This window comes from Vipera ursinii (genome assembly GCF_947247035.1).
Source record: "Vipera ursinii genome assembly, chromosome: Z".
Taxonomy (NCBI): domain Eukaryota; kingdom Metazoa; phylum Chordata; class Lepidosauria; order Squamata; family Viperidae; genus Vipera; species Vipera ursinii.
Genome location: NC_139517.1, coordinates 68,331,727 through 68,352,502, shown reverse-complemented (window position 1 = coordinate 68,352,502; position 20,776 = coordinate 68,331,727). Strand labels below are relative to the sequence as shown.

General features: G+C 42.5%; 1 protein-coding gene across 1 annotated transcript in view; it reads left to right on the top strand.

Moving 5' to 3' along the window:
• The window catches only part of POU6F2 (POU class 6 homeobox 2), a gene marked incomplete at its 5' end in the record, with an annotated part of 410,237 nt that overhangs the window by 271,902 nt on the left and 117,559 nt on the right, over window positions 1-20,776 (top strand). Inside the window, one exon of the mRNA XM_083378293.1 lies at window positions 10,891-11,222. Within this exon, the coding sequence (XP_083234419.1) occupies window positions 10,891-11,222 (332 nt within the window). The remainder of the gene's footprint in view (window positions 1-10,890; window positions 11,223-20,776) is intronic.

Below are 20,776 nucleotides of genomic sequence, written 5' to 3'. Positions count from 1 at the left end.
AATAAACAAAATGGAGGCTGCTTTAGGAAAGAAGGTTCTTGTTTATTGAGTTGCAGAACCAGACAGAAATATGGCTCTGGGGCAGCTGACCACATGAAGCTGGGACTGGTGGGTTTTTATACCTTCTTGGGCTTTTGTGTTTGGAGTTGTTCTTGTTCCTGTGGCATGAACTTTGACCTGAGGTTCAGTGTGCCCTTCTGGTATTCTAATGGTGGTGGGTTATTCCTATTATGTCCTAAAGGTCATGTCCTGCTTCCATGGGGCTGTGGCTGATGGTTATGTCCTGTGTTGGATTTTTGGTGAGGGGTTGTTGATTCTAGAGATCTTGTCTTTCTAATCCCATCAGCTCCAAGCTTCCTGGCTCCAGTCTTTCTGAAAGGATTATCAAATCTGCATGTCTACAGAGCTGGTTTCTGCTTGGAGCAGAAAGACTTTGGAGGGGGGGTTGCCTATGATTTTTTATTATTCCTTTGGGGAAATATATTCTGCTTTTTTAGCATCCCCCCAAAATATTTCTTTCTTTTTGGGGGATACTGTCTTCCTACAGCATGTAAAATACAGACTAACATATTCTGTCACTCAGTAGACCCTAGAACAGTACTTCAAAGAAAAGAAGCCCAGATGCTTATAGGATAATCAAGATATGAAGAACTGGCTGGGTTCATCCCAGTATAGGGCTAGACATTTAAATTTGAAAAATCCACTCTATTGGAGGAAGTGAACATAGGGAACAGTGAAAAACAGATTGTCACCAAATGCTGGAATATAAAGTTTATGCCAAAGTCAGTCCTATATTAATAGTATTCATGTATGATTCTTATTTATGGAAATTAAAAAAATAAGAAAAGTAACACAAGAAAAACAGGGTTTTCAGATACTCACAATATATTTTAGATTATATATTAATAAACAGTTTGGAACAATGGACCAATCTGAAGTTCTTTAAAAAAAACAGCACAATTTTACACTTTTGGCAGACTGTTCTTGAGTAAGCTGACTGAATCCAATAGTTAATAATTTGGTAAAGTCCACTCTTTTTAGATTAGAAGAGATTCTAATGACACTTAAAAATATTTTAAATTATTCAATATGACCATCAACTTATCCCATTCTATAAAATTTAGGGTTCCTTTGGGCACTGATAGTCTATTTCTAAACTGAACATATGGCTTTATATATAATTAGACAATCCTGTGACTTGTGTTATTCTTTGAGAGGAAGGTAAAAGTTTAATGTGATGAGCATGAACATTATATTTAAGGTCATCTCTTGACTATCCCTCTTTTTCAACATGGCTGACCATACAAAGATCAAAATCATGAAAGGTGTAGTATTTCCTATGACACTCAATGGAAGTGACAGACTTTAAAGAAGCATGATAGGAAGAGTATCGACGACTGTGAACTTTGATCTTGGAGAAGACTCCTGAGAATATCTTGGACAATCCATTTCAGGGATTTCTTGGTTGTGTGGACCATGCGTTCTGCTTGACCGTTCAGTGCCAGGTGAAAGGGAGCTGACATGGCATGCCTTATGAGATTTGCCCTGAGAAAGGCCTGGAATTCTGAAGTGGTGAACTGAGCCCCATTGTCTGAGACTAAGACGCCTGGAAGCCCATGTGTTGCAAATATTCTACGCCAGGGGTGTCAAACTCAATTTCATTGAGGGCCGCATCAGCATTGCGGTTGCCCTCAGGGGGCCGGGTGGGTGTGGCCTGGGTGGGCGTGGCCTACTGGGTGGGCGTGGCTAGAGTGCGTATGGCCTACTGGGTGGGCGTGGACAGCTCTACATGGTTCGCATCAAGGGTGCCTATGGGGGGCCTGGGCAGGAGTGGGACAGATCTGAGGGTCTCTGGCAGAAGGAGGGTCTCTGGGCCAGGGCCAAGGCAGTGGGTGACGTTTCCTCACTGTTTCCAGGATGGCTTCACGGGCCGCATGAAACCACTTCGCGGGCCGGATCTGGCCCCCGGGCCTTGTGTTTGACATGTCTGTTCTACGCAGTTCCTGGATGGTCCTGGCAGTAGTCATAGTGGGAACTGGAGCAACTTCTAACCGTTTTGAGTGGCTATCAACCACTATTAAAAACAGCTGTCCCTGAAAGGGCCTGGCAAAATCGATGTGGATTCTTTACCACGGTGTGTGAGTGTCCTCCCATCAGTGGACAGGGGCCTGTGGTATCTCCGGTCTGGATTGTTGGCACATGTAGCAAACATGTACTTGGGCCTCGATAACTTTATCAAGCCCTGGCCACCAAAGGTAGCTCCTTGCCAGTGCCTTCATCCAGACTATTCCCAGATGGCCTTCATACAGAGACTCAAGAACTCTGGGCCTTAAAGAGCTGGGACTATGATCCTACTTCCTCAAAGAATGCATCTTTTATGAGCTGAAAGCTCATCTTTCCTCATGAAGAAACTCTGAAATTCTGGCCCTGGACATTTGTCCAACCATCCTGTGTGTACCAAATTTAACATGTGGCTAAGTGCTTTGTCAGCTGCTGTCTCTCCAGCATGGAGAGGAGACTGGCAAATCCTGTATAGTCAGGATGCGTGCAGCCGGAGCTGGAGCTGGCTCCACGTTTGGCAGGGGCAATCTGCTAAGGCCATCTGCATGGCCCATTTCTTTGCCCGGTTTTTAGCTGTAGGCTGAAAGGAATATAGATCACCTCAGCATTCGAGGAGACAGAATCTAAGGTTTCTGCTTGTTCATAGTGAACAACCCTAGAAGTGGCTTGTGGTCCATAAAGACCATGAAGTGGCGGCCATACAAATAGTCATGGAACTTTTTAACTCTGGCTACAATGGCCAAGGCCTCCTTGTCAATCTGCACATAATTGTGCTCTGCAGATGACAGGCTCCTCGAATAGTAGGTGATGGGAGACTGTTTCCCATCAGCTGACAAATGGCTCAACACAGCCCCAATCCCATATGGTTATGCATCACATGTGATGCAGCCTGGCAGCTTCTCGTTAAAATGAGTGAGTACAGAGTTTGAGGACAGCAGTGATTTGACTGCTTGGAAACTTATTTCGTGGAAGATCCACTGCCAATGAGCCTTTTTATCTAAGAGCTGATGTAATGTCTCTGCCACTGTGGCCTTATGTGGGAGGAATGCATTATAAAAATTAAGAAGACCCAAGAAGGCTTGAAGCTCTCCCTTGGACTTTGCACTTGGGGCCTGCTGAATTGCTTTTAGCTTTGAGTCTGCCGGATGAATGCCATCAGCATCCATGTGGAACCCCAGGAACTCAGTTGACTCTACCCCAATCTTGCACTTTTCTTTTTTTAATTTAAGTCCTGCTGAGCAGAACCGCTGAAGGATGGCTCTAAGCCGTTCAGCCAGTACCTCTACAGATTCCCCTGCAATGAGTACACCATCGAAGTAGGGGCATACCCCTGGAATGCCCTTGAGCGTGCGATCCATTACTCCTGGAAAATCCCTGGGGCTACGCTCACCCCAAACTGTAGGTGCTTGACCTTGAAGGCCCCCCGATGGGTGACAGTGGTTTGGGTGGCTGCCGTGGCCTCGTCCACTGGCAGCTGTTGGTAGGCCTGCACCAAATCAAATTTGGCAAACATGTGGCCTCCTTGCAATAAGGCCAAAATATGGCTGACAACTGGCACCTGGTACACATGCTGTTGAAGTGCCTGGTTAATGGTACACTTATAGTCAGCACATATGCATACTTCTCCATTGTTCTTAAGTGGCATTACTATGGGGGTCTCCCACACCCCACTGTCTACAGGCTGCAATACCCCCTGACTGACCAGCTTGTCCAGCTCTGTGTCGATTTTGGGTTTTAAAGTGAAAGGCACTCGACGAGGCTTGATCCGTATTGGCGTTACCAGGGGATCAAGCTTAAAGGCTATCAGAGGATCCTTGTACTCCTCTAGGCCTGAAGTGAAAACATCTGTGAACTCTTGGCAGACTGAAGACAAGTCTGCTGCTTGTGTTCAGTGAATGCCAGTTACTTGAATGCCCAATGCATCAAACCAATCAAGCCCTATGAGACTCGTGCATTGGCCTTCCACCACTACAAGATCTAGTGGGTCTGCAAACCCCTTGAAATTCACCAGAAGTGTGGCTTCACCCTTGACCCATCTGTTGCTGCAGTTGCAAATGTGTCTCAATGTCCCTATGGAGATGATGGACATGGCTGAGCCTGTGTCCAGTTCCATTTTGCACGGAACTTCCTGAAGCTTGACCTGAAGTAGAAGCTTCTGTTTAAAGGGGTGATGGGCACCAGTGCAGAACATGCTCCTCTGTCTGGAGCAGAACCCTACTCGGTGTTGCCCTGGGGCTCCAGTACCTCTCCTGACTGGGTCTTCCTGTGGACGGTCCCTCTGGTGACCTCTGCAGACAGTGGCAATGTGGCCTGGTTTGCCGCAGGCCCAGCACATGGCTGTTCAGAATCGGCATTCCATGCGTTGATGGTGGCTTCTGCAGCCCATGCATCTAAGGAATGGAACTGCCTTCTCAGCTGGCTGCAGTCCCTTCTCCTGGTGCTTCTGTAGCTTGTCAACTTCGTAGTCTGAGTCAGTCTCTTCCATCCATTCGGCATCCTCGTGGTGGACAGCTTTGGCGCTTGAAGTGCTTTTGGAAGGCTGCAGCACTTTAACGGACCCTCCAGTGGCTTCATCTGCCATGACCTCCTTCAAGGCTTCCTGTAGCAAGAGAGTCTCCTTGGCAAACAGTTTTTGTTGGAGCTCTCGGTTCTGGAGTCCACAGACTAAACGGTCTCTTAGTCTTTCCTCCAAATCCATGAAATTGCAGAGTCGGGATGCTTGATGAAGAGTGGCAATGAATTCTGTAGCACTCTCGCCAGGCTGTTGCTCCCACTGCTCAAAAGCATGCCTCCATGCTATGATGGATAATTTGGGCTCAAAGTGGTCTCAGAGCTTCTTCTTCAAGTCCGTGTAGGTGACGGACTCAAGTGGCATCGGGGCAACCAGGTTCTCAGCAATTTTGAAGGTGAAGGGGCTGCACACACAGAGGAGGGTCACAGCCTTCAGCCCATCTTCGCCGACCTAGTTGGCGCGGAGGTAATTTTTGACACAGGAAATGTAGGACGCCCATCTCTCCAGGTGTGTGATGTCAAACTCTTTGAGTTTCCCCACTTCCGCCATGGTGAGTTGCTTGCATTTCTTGTTTCTTGCATTGCTTTGTGCTGCTGGCTTCTGTGTAGGCCCTAGGATGGATCCTTAGGGCAAGGTGGTCTCCAGCGTGTCTTGCTGGCAGACCAAGGGGGAGGGGAACATAGTCCCTGCTAGGCTTTGTGCTGGCTTCACCTCCTAGTGATTTCAGACTCTTAATGATGAAGCAGCACATCCCATCCTCATCACCACTGTTATATCTTCAGTTCTTTAGGCATTAAGCGAGATGAAATGTTGAAACAGCAAACAAGTTTATTAACTCAGAACAGAAGCAGCCCTAATTGCTGCTGTGTCGCTATTTATACGGTTAGCCTCTAGGCAGCGATCAATAGGTTTAAAGTAACAGTTTCCCGCCCCAAACCTAATTATCAGCTGGAGACAGCAAGTCTGGCTTTCAGTAACAGCAACCATTACATAACAGAGAAATCTAGGTCACACATTAAGCAAATGATCAGACATTAAGCAAGTGATTTAAAATAGTTATGGTTACCGAAAGGTAATGGAGAAAAAGAAAGATACACCCAATTGAATGGAGAATTCCAGAGAATAGCTAGAAGAGATAAGAATACCTTCTTAAATGAACAGTGCAAAGAAATAGAAGAAAACAATAGAATAGGGAGGACTAGAGATCTCTTCAAGAAAATTAGAGAGATGAAGGGAACGTTTCATGCAAAAACGGGCATGATAAAGGACCAAAATGGCAGGGACCTAACAGAGACAGAAGAGATTAAGAAGAGGTGGCAAAATTACACAGAAGAACGAGCTTAACGTCCCAGATAACCACGATGAGGTGGTCATTGACCTCAAGCTAGGCATCCTAGAATGTGAAGTGAAATGGGCCTTAGGAAAGCTGAGCAACAACAAAGCTAGTGGAGGTGACAGTATTCCAGCTGAGCTACTCAAAATCTTAAAAGACAATGCAATAAAAGTGCTACACTCAATTTGCCAGCAAATTTAGAAAACTCAACAGTGGCCACAGGATTGGAAAAGATCAGTTTATATTCCAATTCCAAAGAAAGGCAGTGCCAAGGAATGTTCAAACTATCGCACCATTGTACTCATTTCACATGCTAGTAAAGTTATGCTTAAAATCCTACAAGCTAGACTCCAGCAGTATGTGGATTAAGAACTATCAGAAGTACAGGCAGGATTTCAAAGAGGCAGAGGAACTAGAGATCAAATTGCCAACATACGCTGTCTCATGGAGAAAGCTAGGGAGTTCCAGAAAAACATCTACTTCTGTTTCATTGACTATACTAAAGCATTTGATTGTGTGGATCACAACAAATTGTGGCAAGTTCTTAAAGAGATGGGAGTACCAGACCATCTTATTTGTCTCTTGAGAAACCTATATGCGGGTCAAGAAGCAACAGTGAGAACTGGACACAGAACCACTGATTGGTTCAAAATTGGGAAAGGAGTCTGGCAAGGCTGTATACTGTCACCCTGCCTATTTAACTTATATGCAGAGCACATCATGAGAAAGGCAGGGCTAGATGAATCAAAAGTTGGAATTAAGATTGCCGGGAGAAATATCAACAACCTAAAATATGCAGATGATACCACTCTAATGGCAGAAAGTGAAGAGGAACTAAAGAGTCTCTTGTTGCGAGTGAAGGAGAGTGCAAAAGTTGGGTTGAAATTAAATATTAAAAAAACCAAGATCATGGCATCTGGCCTTCTCAATTCCTGGCAAATAGATGGGGAAGAAATGGAGGTAGTGACAGAATTTATTTTCCTGGGCTCCAAGATCACCGCAGATGGGGAATGCAGCCAAGAAATTAAAAGACGCTTGCTCCTGGGGAGGAAAGCCATGGCAAATCTAGACAGCACACTAAAAAGCAGAGACATCACCCTGCCCAACAAAAGTGCGTATAGTCAAGGCTATGGTCTTCCCAGTTGCAATGTATGGCTGTGAAAGTTGGACCATAAGAAAGGCTGAGCGCCAAAGAATTGAAGCCTTTGAACTATGGTGCTGGAGAAGACTCCTGCGAGTCCCTTGGACTGCAAGGCAACCAAACCGGTCAGTCCTAGAGGAGATCAACCCTGACTGCTCTTTAGAAGGTCAGATCCCGAAGTTGAAACTCAAATACTTTGGCCACCTAATAAGAAGCAAGGACTCACTGGAGAAGAGCTTAATGCTGGGAAAGGTTAAGGGCATGACAGAGAATGAGGTGGCTGGATGGAGTCACTGAAGCAATAGGTGTGAGCTTAAATGGACTCCAGAAGATGGTAAAGGACAGGAAGGCCTGAAGGAATGTTGTCCATGGGGTCGCGATGTGTTGGACATGACTGCACAACTAACAACAACCCAATTCCAGCAACTGTTCCTTATATGTTTTAGCCTCCAGTCCCCTAATCATCTTTGTTTCTCTTCTCTGTACTCTTTCTAGAGTCTCAACATTTTTTTACCACCTATACTATACCTGTGCATTTGGTTTTTCTTGCCTAAATGTAGAACCTTACTTTTTTCACCCCTGAATTTCATTTTGTTAGATAGCCCCGTGTTCAAGTCTGTCCAGATCGTCCTGTATCTTAAGCCTATCTTCTGGAGTGTTGGCTATGATGATCATTGAAATTTATTCTATAACCAGTGAAGAAGAGACTGATAAATTCAATTTGAAGTTGACAAACATACAAGCAGCATGCATTATTGGAGACTAGAATGCCAACCTTGGAAATATTAAGGAAAACACAGTTATACTATATGGTCTAAGAAACAGAAATGCAGCAGAATAACATATTAATTCTGATAATTAATTTGGTAACTTCATTACTAACCCAATTTACATAGGCATTCCAGATAGAATACACAGAAATAAATTTGACTTTATTATTAGTGCAAGGAAGCTGAGTTGTAACTGCAAAATATGACCAGGGATCTACTGTAGAACAGATCATAAATTGCTCATTTGCAAGTTAAAAATTAAGATAAAGCAGAAGAAAAAAGCCAATCAGTTTCCATCATGTGATCTTGTGTATATAACCACAATTTTCAATAAGAACTTTGGAATTTATTTGAAGATGTTAAGAATGAATGTGAAAAGTGATTGCTGAAGACCAATAAATAGAAGAAATTATGTCAGAACAATTGGTGGAAACTTGAAAAGAAAAGCCAAGAAAGATGAAGACTTCAGACAGGAATTCAACAGAGGACTTCTGCCTTGGCAGGGGATTGGACTAGAAGACCTCCAAGGTCCCATCAGCCCTATGATTCTGTGACAACCTAGAATGAAACAATCCATAATTCTCACTGGATGTAAAAGTGACCAAGGACAAATTATTATATTGTGGACATTATGCAACTTTCTATCTAGAGAAATTAAAACGGTAGATGGACACAAGGAAAAGAAGAGGATGACCAGCAGGAAGATGGTTGCATGTAATTATAGGAATGATAAACATACTATTGGAAAATCTGAAGGGTTAGATTGTGAACATATAGTCCTGGAGAAAATATGTCAATCACAATTTTGTGGCATGATCACAATTTGTGGCACCTAATCAATCAATCAATAACTGCGGATGGATAAAATTTCAAGTTGAAATTGTGCTTATCACACCTTTGGAGGAACTGAAATCAATGGCTTCCTTAAATAATAAGATATGAAATTACAATTCTCAAAGCAATTTCAACTCTGGCATTTATCAGTCATTAATTTCAGCATCCTGATATTTAGATTAAGTTAAAGACACAAAATCAGATGAGAATTTCAACATTATGAATGAAATTATCTTCATATTCACTTGGGTATCATTGACTTTTTTGAAATTTGCAAGTATAAATATGCATTTGTTCATTTGTTTAGATTTAATTCATTGTGTTTCTTTCAAGATATTTAATTATGATTCTAAGCTAAAATTAGTACAATAATTGGGTTTCTCATTTTTAATTGTAATATGATAGCTCCTCAAGTTGGAATCTCATATTTTTAATATTGCTTTTATGATCATCACTTTGTTCAATACTTATCAGATTACAATCACCTTTCAGCACAACTTGACTGTCCAAGTATTCTAATGGCAGGTGTTTTACCACTACATTTTTCTTAAGAATGAATAACAGCTATGACTAGTGAGTCTCTATATGCAAATTAACAACTTTCCTGCTTGAATATGAACATTGCTGAATAAATTAACGCATATTTACATGACATACAGTACTTCAATACGTGGCAGCTGTAAAACGTACTAGACTAGAGCATGAGAAAAAAAAATCTGTAGAACTTGGGCAGTTATTGTCTTTCAAAAATAATGGAATTTTAAAATAATAATAATAATAATAATCCCATTTATATCCCGCCCTTCTCCGAAGACTCAGGGCGGCTTACAATTTAAAGCACAAACCAATGTGCTTAACAGTAGCCTTCATTCTATGTATATGCCAGCTTATTAGGGCTTTCGCTCCCCCAAGCAGCATTATTACAAAGTCAGCTTATTGCCCCCAACAATCTGGGTCCTCATTTTACCTACCTCGGAAGGATGGAAGGCTGAGTCAACCTTGAGCCTGGTGGGACGCGAACCTGCACTAATTGCAGGCAGCTGGTGTTACTTAAGGAGGCATTAGCCCACTGCTCCACCAAAGCATAAAAGCATAATCCAAATACAATTCTTGTCCATATGCTTCAAAATCTAAAAAATATTGTAAAAATTCTCAATCCTCCTTCAATTATAGTGGAAAATTACTCAAAATATATTTAACATGAAATACTTTCACCTACTTAAATCAGTTGGATTTAAAATTAGCATGCAAACAGATTGGGCACCAAATTAATGTAAACTTTCTGTCACTTCTGAATTCTAATTCTTATTAAAATCTTTATCTTAATCTATTTTATTCTGAGATACAGCCTAATTCCTTTGATAGTATGCATATGATACCATGTACATTTAGAACCTTCAGGCGGTGCCTAGATGAGCTATTAATCTTACTTTAATTTTATATCTTTTAATATTGTGCACCACTGTACAGAACATGGTAGCTGTAAAACATCTGTAGCAAATGTAAACTATTTCTTCATATCTATTTATGCCATGAGACTCACAGGAATTATTTTCTTATTTGTGGTTGTCACTTAAATATTTATTTGAAAATATTTAAAGATCCATAACACTTACAGATGAACATTGAGGTAAAATGCTGGTATTTCCATTTTACTAGTAAGAAACCGGAGTCAAGTGATTATGATTTTTAGCTGTGTGAATTTTAAAAAAGCTAGAATTAACGTCAATTTTAAGTTGCTATTTTGCAATTGTAGATGAGCACATATTCTTGATTATCTTGAAAGATTAACTAAAATATAACAACGGATGAATTTATATGCTAAACAGTAGTTATTTAGCTTTGGTTTAGCATGTGTGAGCCTTTATAATTGACTTTTTCATGAGTGCAGGTTTATGAATTGACATGATCATCTCTTTGTGATTTGTTCATGATAAAACAAAGTATATTTATTTAACATATGAACTCAGTTACAGATGCCTTTCAAAAAAGGTTTCAGGCTTTATATTAAACTAAACATATCCTACCAACTGTGAATTATTTTTTTCCAAAGGCTTTATTTCTTCTGTTTTGTTTTGGTGTTTTGTTTTGTTTTGAATTCCATCTGAGTGATAAAAGCTTGGATGACCGCCAAGTATGAATGTAAGGTAACATTTAGAATTTAGAAATGGCTATTGTTGTTTATGACTTTGTGAGGAATCCTTTGTAACTCCAGCTTGATTTTTTTAATCCCTTATAGCTACCTCATCCCTGAATTCCCAACTCCAGCAGCTCCAGCAGCTCCAACAATTCCAGCAGCAGCAGCAGCAGCAGCAGAGCCAAATTAGCCAGCAAGGACAGGGACAAGCTAGTCAATCCCAGCAGCAACCAACACAGCCACAACTGCCTCAACAGCAACAGCACCCTCCACCTCCACCACCACCACCACCACCCCCACCACCACCACAGCAACAGTCTCAGAATCATAATCCACCAGCTCCAGCTCATCAAACTTCAAGTTCCCCAACAAAGACCAACCTACCTCCAGTTCATGGTCTTCCCTCTTCTCTCACATCCTCAAACCCCCTTCAGGTAAAGTGCTAAATGATCTGCTTGTTGTCTATAATCTTATCCAGCATTGTCTTTTATTTGAATGGTTTCTACCACTTTTCAATTGTGATAGTGAATAGTTTCTACCACTTTTTAGTGTGGTCTGATTTTATTTTACATAATGTAAGCATTATGGTCAGCATATTATGGCCAAAGCTCTGGATTATTCATTTTTTTTCTTAAACGAGTGACTGGCATGACAACTCTTATTTTACCATCTTTAGCATTTCCAAAGTTTTCAGATGTTTATATGCTTCCCATGCACATATACATACATTCATATTTTGACTTCACAATAACCTTTGGATTCAGATTTTCATCCCAGTATATTCCACATTTGAAGTGCGGATGGTGCTAGTGTTTCTCTACTATAGATGGAATGTGGAACTGGAGAAAGAAAAGGAGAGCTATTTTCAGCCCAGGAACTACTGGTTTTTATTCATCTGTTTCGTATTAACCTGTCCTTCCTTCAGAGGGCCAAGAGTAGAAATTATGATTTCCTTCCCCTGTCATTCCAATTATATATTCACAATGGACTTAATGTGGACTGTTGTAATGAATAAATTGATAGGTTGAAAAGTACACAGTAGCAATGAATATTCCACTGGTTAATTGTCCTCACTGTCAGGAAGTTTCTCCTTAATTGCAGGTTGCTTCTCTCTTTGATCAGTTTCCAACCATTGTTTCTTGTCCTGCCCTCTGGTGCTTTGGTGAATAACGTGATCCCCTCCTCTTGGTGGCAGCTCCTCAAATACTGGAATACTGCTATCATGTCTCCCCTATTTCTTCTTTTCTTTAGACTAGCCAAACCCAAGTCCTGCAGCCATTCTTCGTATGTTTTGGTCCCCAAGCCTTTGATCATCTTAGTTGCTCTTCTCTGAATTTATTTGAAATGGTGACCAAAATTGGCTGCAGTATTCCAGGAGTGGTCTTACTGGGGTTTTATAAAGTAGTAATAATACCTCACATGATCTTGATTCTGTGCCTTGGTTTATACAACCCAGGATTGTATTAGCTTTTTGGCTGCTTCTGCACACTGCTGGCTCATGATTAAGTGATCATCCACTAGGATTCCAAGGTCCCTCTCACAGTTTCTGTTTTTAAGTCAGGTCTCACCCAATCTGTACTTCTACTTTGATTTTTCCTGCCTAAATGTAAAACTTTCCTTTTCTCCACATTGAAACTCATTTTGTTGGGTATGGCCCATTGTTCAAGTTTGTCAAGATCTTTTTGGATCCTGAGTTTGTTTTCTGGGGGGTTGGCTACTTCTGTCAGTTTGGTGTCATCTGCAAATTTGATGAGTTCCCCTTCAATTCCCTCATCTAAGTCATTGATGAAGATAATTAGCAGTTTCAATATTTTAAAAACAGATACATTGCCTGGAGAAGAGGAGAATAACAACTGAAAAACTCCTACCCCATATTTTACCAAATGTCTCCTTTATGTTCTCAATAAATAATTCCAATATAATGTATGATGGTCAAAAAGCCAAACAAGGTGGAAAAATATATTCCCTAAAACAGGAATACCTAAAAGGAAAGTTGTGACTGGATTATTTTTATCTTCCCAAAAATATTTGACTACAATTTCCTGAATTCCTGACTATTGTATTGGAGGGCATAAAAAACTCACAGATGCCTCTAATTCAGGTATGTCAAACTCTTGGCCTGCAGGCCAGATGCGTCATGCCAAAACCACACCCACCCCATTGCTGTCACATTTTATTTCCTTGGTGCCTTTGCATAGCTAAGTATATACTGTGAAGATAAGCACTAAGATCTTTTTTAATTGTCCATTTGGTGTCCATTTTTTAAAAATTAAACATATTATAGCATTATATAGAGTTATTCTTGTCAGGACCTCTTTTATAAAACCAGCATGAAATTTACCTTTTAAAAGGTAAACTCTCTTCCAAGTCAAGCTTGACTCTGGTGATTTCACAGACATATTTAGATTTCCTGGCAGCAACACAGACATGCTTCTATGATGTTGATTCAACTTCTCTGTCTAGACTACAACTCTGGTAGTCAGAGAGTTCCTAATGAAGAAAATCTGAACTCAGCTCATTTTAGCTTCCCAGGTTTGCCAACTGTTAAAGACTATTAACTCTAAGCAATATGTTCAGATGTTGGACTAGGAATAAGGACACCTAGTGTGTCTCAACCCTACCAAAAGAGTTACTATTGTCGGAAAAATGAAGGAAGATCCCATGTTGTTTCCTGGAGCTCTTGGAAGAAAAAGCAGAAGATAAACATAACAAATAAATGAAATAGGCCTAGGTAAATCAGCGCTTTTTGAAAAGTAATGTTTTGAAGGATTAAAGGATGGTTGACCAAACTACAGCCCAAAATTACTGGTATTGGATTGACAACTCAGAAGCCAGGGCAATATTCCTCACCTACCAAATGTTGCCTGAGACCCTTCAGTTGCCAAAGAACACATTGTGTGAGTCTTAGTGTAGTATGTAGCAGATACCTGGCAACAATTTACATTCTATTATAAGACTTCTAAGAGATGTTACTTTTTGAATTGTTTTTGACCATTGCTTTAACTTAAATATTGATTTGGTATTAAATTCATGATAATAATAGCCTCCAAGGTGAATGATCTTTATGAACTGAAACAAAGCATGATTGCCTTGAAGAATATTAAGGGAATAAAAATAAACTAAGGTAAAATTTGACAGGTTAAATTTCATTTCTGAATTCCTGATTTTTCATGTGGGTTTAACTTCTTACATTATTCAGGGACTGTCCAAGAGATATTGGTTTAGAACAATGCAACTGAGAAAGGTAATTGTAAGTGCCAGAATTGTGAAAGGATGTTTATGTTTATTTCACAAGGGTCTGAAGGATAGCAATAATTATAATTAAAAATACACAGCTACTGCTATCATATCTCCAGATGGAAAATTAAATGAAAATGAATTTGTTATATATAGACAAGGCATTTGGCTTTTTTGGTTTATTTATACACTTATGATTGTGTATCATCTGACCCATCCACTGCGATAATCAAGTTCGCAGATGATACAACTGTGGTGGGTCTTATTACAGGTGGGGATGAGACAGCATATAGGGCGGAGGTACAAAAACTATCCATATGGTGTACTAACAACAACTTGCACCTAAACATCGGCAAGACGAAAGAGATGGTGTTAGACTTCCAGAGAAAAAAGGAGGAACCTGCCCCACTTTACATTGGGGAGGACTGTGTAGAGAGAGTTTCCTCCTTTAAATTTCTGGGAGTCTACCTCTGTGAAGATCTGACCTGGAAAGTTAACACAACCCAGGTGGCTAGAAAGGCCCAACAGAGGCTTCACTTTCTTAGGATCTTGCGGAAGAACAGGGTAGAAGAACGGCTAATGACCCTCTTTTACCGGTCTACTATAGAGAGCGTCCTCTCGTATGGTATTGTGGTTTGGTATGCTGGTCTGACAGCCACGGACAGGAAAGTATTAGAGAGGGTAGTGAGTACAGCACAAGACATTGTGGGCTGTTCCCTGACACCACTGGATGACATCGCCAGGGCTCGTTGCCTTGGAAGAGTGAGGAAGATTCTCAGGGATGACTCACACCCTGGACGGTATCTCTTTACTCTCCTACCATCCAGTAGGAGATATAGGAATATAGCCAGCCGTACCAACAGGCTAAAAAATAGCTTTTATCCGTGGGCTGTTAGGCTTTTAAATGGGACATAATCTTATGCAGAATTGACTTGGGAGGCCGGTGTGTGGTGTAGTTGGTTCACATGGTGTGGTAGGATGGAGGGTTTGTTGTCACTGTGTGTTGGGGGGAGAGAGCACGGGGGAGGCTCAGCTAATCTCAATGTACACATGTACTTTGACAATAAAGGATGATGATGATTATTATTATTATTATTATTATTATTGTTATTATTATTATTATTATTATTATCATGAATATCTGTGTTGGACTAAAAGCTAATTCCTCAGAATGATTCTTGTCAGATTTCTCAATAATTAATCATATTGTGATTATATTAGGACTATGTATGCAATACACATGGGGCAGCTACTTTTCCAGATAGTTAGTTGTTATTGTAATTATTAATTTGCCAAATATGCATATCTCACAGAATTATTAGAGTATTATTCAGTGGTGGGATTCAAATATGTGAACAATTGGTTCTCTGTGTGGATGCCACTTCCAGAAGTCCATTCTGGGCTTGGGCAACAAAAAATTAGCTACCGATTCTACCAAAGTGGTGCGAACCGACTGAATCCCACCACTGATCTGGAGATTTTTCTGCTTTTTTTTGCCTAATTGATTGCATTACTTTTCCCACTGATCATGAGAATACTTGATGATTATAGATTATTTCTGATATTTTCTCATATCCCGTGCTTTTTTCATCTCCCTGTTATTTATCCTGTTCCCCTAACTGCCAAAACTGTAAGATGCCAGTTCTGCTGATCAGGAAAAAGTGACTAGCATGATTAATGCAATCTGAAGAAAGGAAAGAGTGACAGCAGCCTTTGCATTTAGGCTGTGTAATATCAGTATTAAGATTATTAGATAACAAGTTCAACCAATATATAGGGGATAACATATTATTATTATTTTAAAAGTTATTTATATATATAACATTTATATATAACATTTAACTGGATAGTTTTCAAATAGTGTGTTTTGAAACAATAGATTGTATACAAATTGTTTAATAATAATAATAATTGTAATGTATTGGGCTTTGTCTTGCTTAGGAATATCACGTGGGGTTAATTGCTGGAAAGTTGCTCAAGCAGGGAAGCTGGCTAACGGCTCCCAGCTCCTCAGACAACCTGTCTCCAGCGGCACCATTGGCTGCTTCTATGGCAGCAATAGGTTGCTTTAACCTTATTGGCTGCCGCCTAGAGGCCAGGGTATAAATTGCTGCATTTGCAGCCCTGTTTCTCAGTTTAGCTCCTGCAACCAAATAAAGAATGATTCTTGCTGAACTCACTCTCCTCGTCTCATCAATCAAGCAACAAATCCAGTATCTAACACTGGTGACGAAGGTGAATCCTGCTCCTCCAACTGAGCTGAAGAGTCACTAGAGGAGAGGCCGAATATGCCTGGTGGGAAAAGCAATTCCTCCCCTACGGTCAGCCTACCACAGCCACACTAGCGACCACACGCCCAGAGAACCAGTCCCTGGGCAACAGAGGAGCAGGACAAGAAGACAACAAGCCCCAGCTGTGAAGACCAGCAGAAAAGGCAAAGGTCGGAAAGCTGGAAGAATTCGATATAGCTCACCTGGAAAGATAGTCTTCATATCTATCCAGGGTTGAGAACTATCTATGCATGAATCAAGTTGCCGAGGATGGCCTGAAGACCACTATGCTCCTGTGTGTGTGTGTGGCCCAGCCATGTTCGACATCGTGGAGAACTTGTCCGCGCCAATGCCATTGAAGTCCATAACGTTCACGGACTTGGAGAAATAGCTCGGAGATCACTTCCAGCCAAAGCTGTCAGGAATTGCTTGGCACCATGCATTTGAACAGAGGGTTCAGCAACCAAGTGAAACAGCATCTAAATTCATCACGGCATTGAGGCAGGCTGTACGCCTGTGCCAGTTCTCCGACGTCGAGGAGAGGCTATGAGACTGGCTTGTCTGTGGTCTCCGGAATCAAGAATTATAGCAAAAAGTCTTCACCAAAGAGATTCTGTCATTCCCAGACGTGCTGAAAGAGATCATGATGGACGAAGCCACCGGCAGGGCCATATCAGCCATGCGGCCCGCCAAAACAGCACAGCACAAGGAAGCTGTCCACCAGGAGGACGCCAAACACACAGAAGACCCAGAAGACAACACAGAAGTCGACAAGCCACAAAGACACAACGACCAACAGCATCACAGTGACAAGCAACAAGGGGCAACTTACAAGGCAGATCCCTTCCTTAGGTGCCCAGGATGGGGTGGCTGCTATCAATGCATGGACTGTAGGTTCTGGCCAGCCACGTGTCAGGCCTGCGGAAAGACCGGCCACATTGTATCCATCTGCAGAGGTTGCCAAAGGGACCGGCAATCGAATTGCCAGTCGGACATTCCGATGAGGAGAGGTACTGGGGCCCCAGGACAGTATAGTGTAGGTTTTTGCTCCAGCCGCAGAAGCATTTGCTGCACAGGAACTCGCCACCCTATTAAGCCGAAGTTTAGACTTCAGGTGGAGCTGCAAGGGGTCCCCTGCAAGATGGAGCTGGACATGGGCTCAGCCGTATCCATTATTTCACTTGAGACATTTAATTTCGTCTGCAATCTCAGCAAGAGATGGGCCAAGCTGAGGCCATCTGACATTATACTAACCAACTTCCAGAATGCTACAGTCGCAGTCAAGGGTGAGGCCACACTAGCCGTTAAATTTAAGGGTTTTTCTGGGCACCTGGATGTTGTTGTAGTAGGGAGTCAGCGAACAAGTCTGATTGGGCTCGACTGGTTTGATGCACTAGGCATCCAAGTAACTGGAATCAACCAGATGCAAGTCGTGAGTCTAGCGACAGTATGCGAGGAATTCACAGATGTGTTTGACTCAGCTCTGGGGATGTACACGGGCCCACCAATAACATTTAAACTAGATCTTATTGTAGTGCCGGTCAGGATTAAACCTCATAGGGTGCCATTTGCACTTAAACACAAAATAAAGGCTGAGTTAGATAAACTTGTAGAATAGGGCGTACTTCAGCCAGTAGATCGAGGTGAATGGGAGACCCCAATCGTAACACCGATTACAAATGCACAATTAATCATGCACTCAAACAGCATGCATACCCGGTACCAGTAGTAAGCCACATCCTGGCATCCTTGCAAGGTGGTACAATTTTTGCAAAATTAGATTTGGCTCAGGCCTACCAACAGCTTCCTGTTAACGAGGCCACAGCCATGGCACAGACAATTGTAACCCACAGGGGGGCATTTAAAGTAAAACACCTGCAATTCGGGGTCGGCATAGCCTCCAGCATTTTTCAAGGCATTATGGAGTGGACGCTCAAGGGCATTCCGGGGGTTTGCCCCTATTTTGATGACATGCTCATTGCCTGTGAGTCCACTGAGGTGCTAGCAAGGAGGCTCAGAGTTGTCCTTCAAAGGCTGCGCAAAGCAGGCCTCAAGCTTAAAAAGAATAAGTGTAGTATTGGAGTCCCCTCAACTGAGTTCTTGGGTTTCCATATAGATGCCGACGGCATCCACCCTGCTGAGTCAAAAGTGAAAGCCATTCAGCTGGCACCCAGTCCCAAAACGAAGGGAGAGCTTCAGGCATTCCTAGGCCTCCTAAATTTTTACCATGTGTTCCTTCCTAACAAGGCTGCAGTGACAGAGCCATTACACTGGCTCTTGGACAAAAATACTGCATGGAAGTGGACTAGTGTTCACAAAAGAAGTTTTCAGGAATTGAAGGCTCTACTGTCTGTCAGTTCCACGATCACTCACCTTAAGAAATCGATGCTGGTATGCCTTGTGTGTGATGTGTCCCCATACGGGGTGGGGGCTGTCCTTAGTCACTTGGAGAGCAATGGGACTCAAGTTCCAATTGCTTTTTATTTGAGAACACTGTTCTCCGCTGAGTGTAATTATGCACAAATTGACGAGTCATTTGGCCATAGTAGCTGGAATAAAAAAATTCCACGACTACTTATATGGCAGGGACTTCATGGTCTTCACAGACCATAAACCGCTACTGGAGTTATTCACTACAGACAGACACCCCACATCTTATCCCCTAGAATGTTGAGATGGTCCATTTTTTATTAGCTTACAGCTTTAAGCTAATTCTCAAACCCAACAAGGATATAGGCCATGCAGATGGCCTGAGCAGACTTCCACTGCCTCACATTGAGCCAGATCCGGCCCCAGTGGCCCGCGTTTTGTCCATTCAGGACTTGCTGGAGTTTCCCCACCACGCAGAGGACATAGCCACGGAAACGGCGGCAGACAAGATTAAGCAGAGTACTGTCTTGCGTATACACAGGGTGGCTAGAGAAAAGCCCAGGTCGTGAGTTCCAGAGCTACTTCACAAGGAGACATGAGCTCTCAGCTCATAAGGGTTGTATTCTTTGGGGGAAAAGGGTCATTGTTCCCACCTCATTAAGGGACAGGTTATTGCAATTGCTTCATGAAGGTCATCTGGGTATTGTTCATATGAAAGCTTTGGCACGAAGCTATTTATGGTGGCCAGGATTAGATAAAGCCATCGAAGCTCAAGTACACAGGTGTTACACATGCCAGCAGTCTAGGCCTGAAATGCCGGACGCGCCCATCCACAGGTGGAAGGAGACACACACACCCTGTTTGAGGATTCATATAGACTTCGCTGGGCCCTTTCAGGGACAGTTATTTCTTATAGTGGTCGACAGCCACTCTAAATGGCTGGAAGTTAAACCAATAACAAATATGACTACTGCTAGAACCATCCAGGTGCTTAGGAAACTCTTTGCAATGCACAGGCTACCGGACAATGGGGCCTAATTTACTGCAGCAGAATTTCAGGCTTTTCTGAGGGCAAACCTCATTAGGCATGCGACATCGGCTCCATTTCATCCATCTAGTAATGGTCAAGCCGAACGAATGGTGCACACCATGAAAGAATCATTGAAACACTTAGTGACTGGGGACTGGCACCACAGACTGGCCGACTTTTTGGTCTGCCAACATTCCACACCGTGCACAGCAATGGGCAAAAGCCCAGCAGAGCTGTGCTGGGGGAGGCGACTAATCACAAAACTGGGCAGGTTGCACCCAGACCAGGTGGCAGCTGAGGCCTCTCACCCAAAACCCCTGAGGGGGCTGCAAGTCAGCGACAGGGTGTGGGCCCGGAACTATGAGCATGGGAAATTGTGGGTGCCAGGGAAAATGACCAAAACATCGGGCCCCCACTCATACAAAGTGGACCTAGAGGGCAGGCAAGTCTTTCGCTGCCATATCGATCAGCTTAGAAAGCATTTTCCAGAACAGCCACAAAGCGAGGACTTCATCCCAGGTTCCATCCACGGACTTCAAACCGGCAACCAGGCTGATCAATCCATATGCTCTGAGGTCCCAGGCAGTCGTAGCAATGGGGAGGTGGCCATAGGGGGACAAAGCCCAGGAGAAAGCCAACCAGAACACTACAGCCACTGTGCTAACTCTGCGGAAAGATGGGACTCTGGATTGGGCCGACCGGAAATGGGCAGCCAGAGAATTCCGAGTCAGCCAGACTCACTTGAACTTATGGACCCTGGTCTGCCCAGCCCAGCGGGCAAGCTGGTAGGCCAGGGACTGCCTGGCTTTCCTAGGCATTCCATGAGGGTTTGCAAGCCTCCTGCGTATTTACAAGATTTTGTTCCAAAATAACTGAGCTATAATGTATGTGTCCTTGATTGCTGCTAGCCAGGAGAGCCTCTGTATTAGCAAGAACGGAAAATGTGTACATTGCATATTATTTCTGTATCTCTGAAAACTTGTAATTGCTGTAATCATTCCTTTTGTTGTTATAATTTGTGTACATTCTAGGGGGGAGGGGTGTAATGTATTGGGCTTTGTCTTGCTTAGGAATATCACGT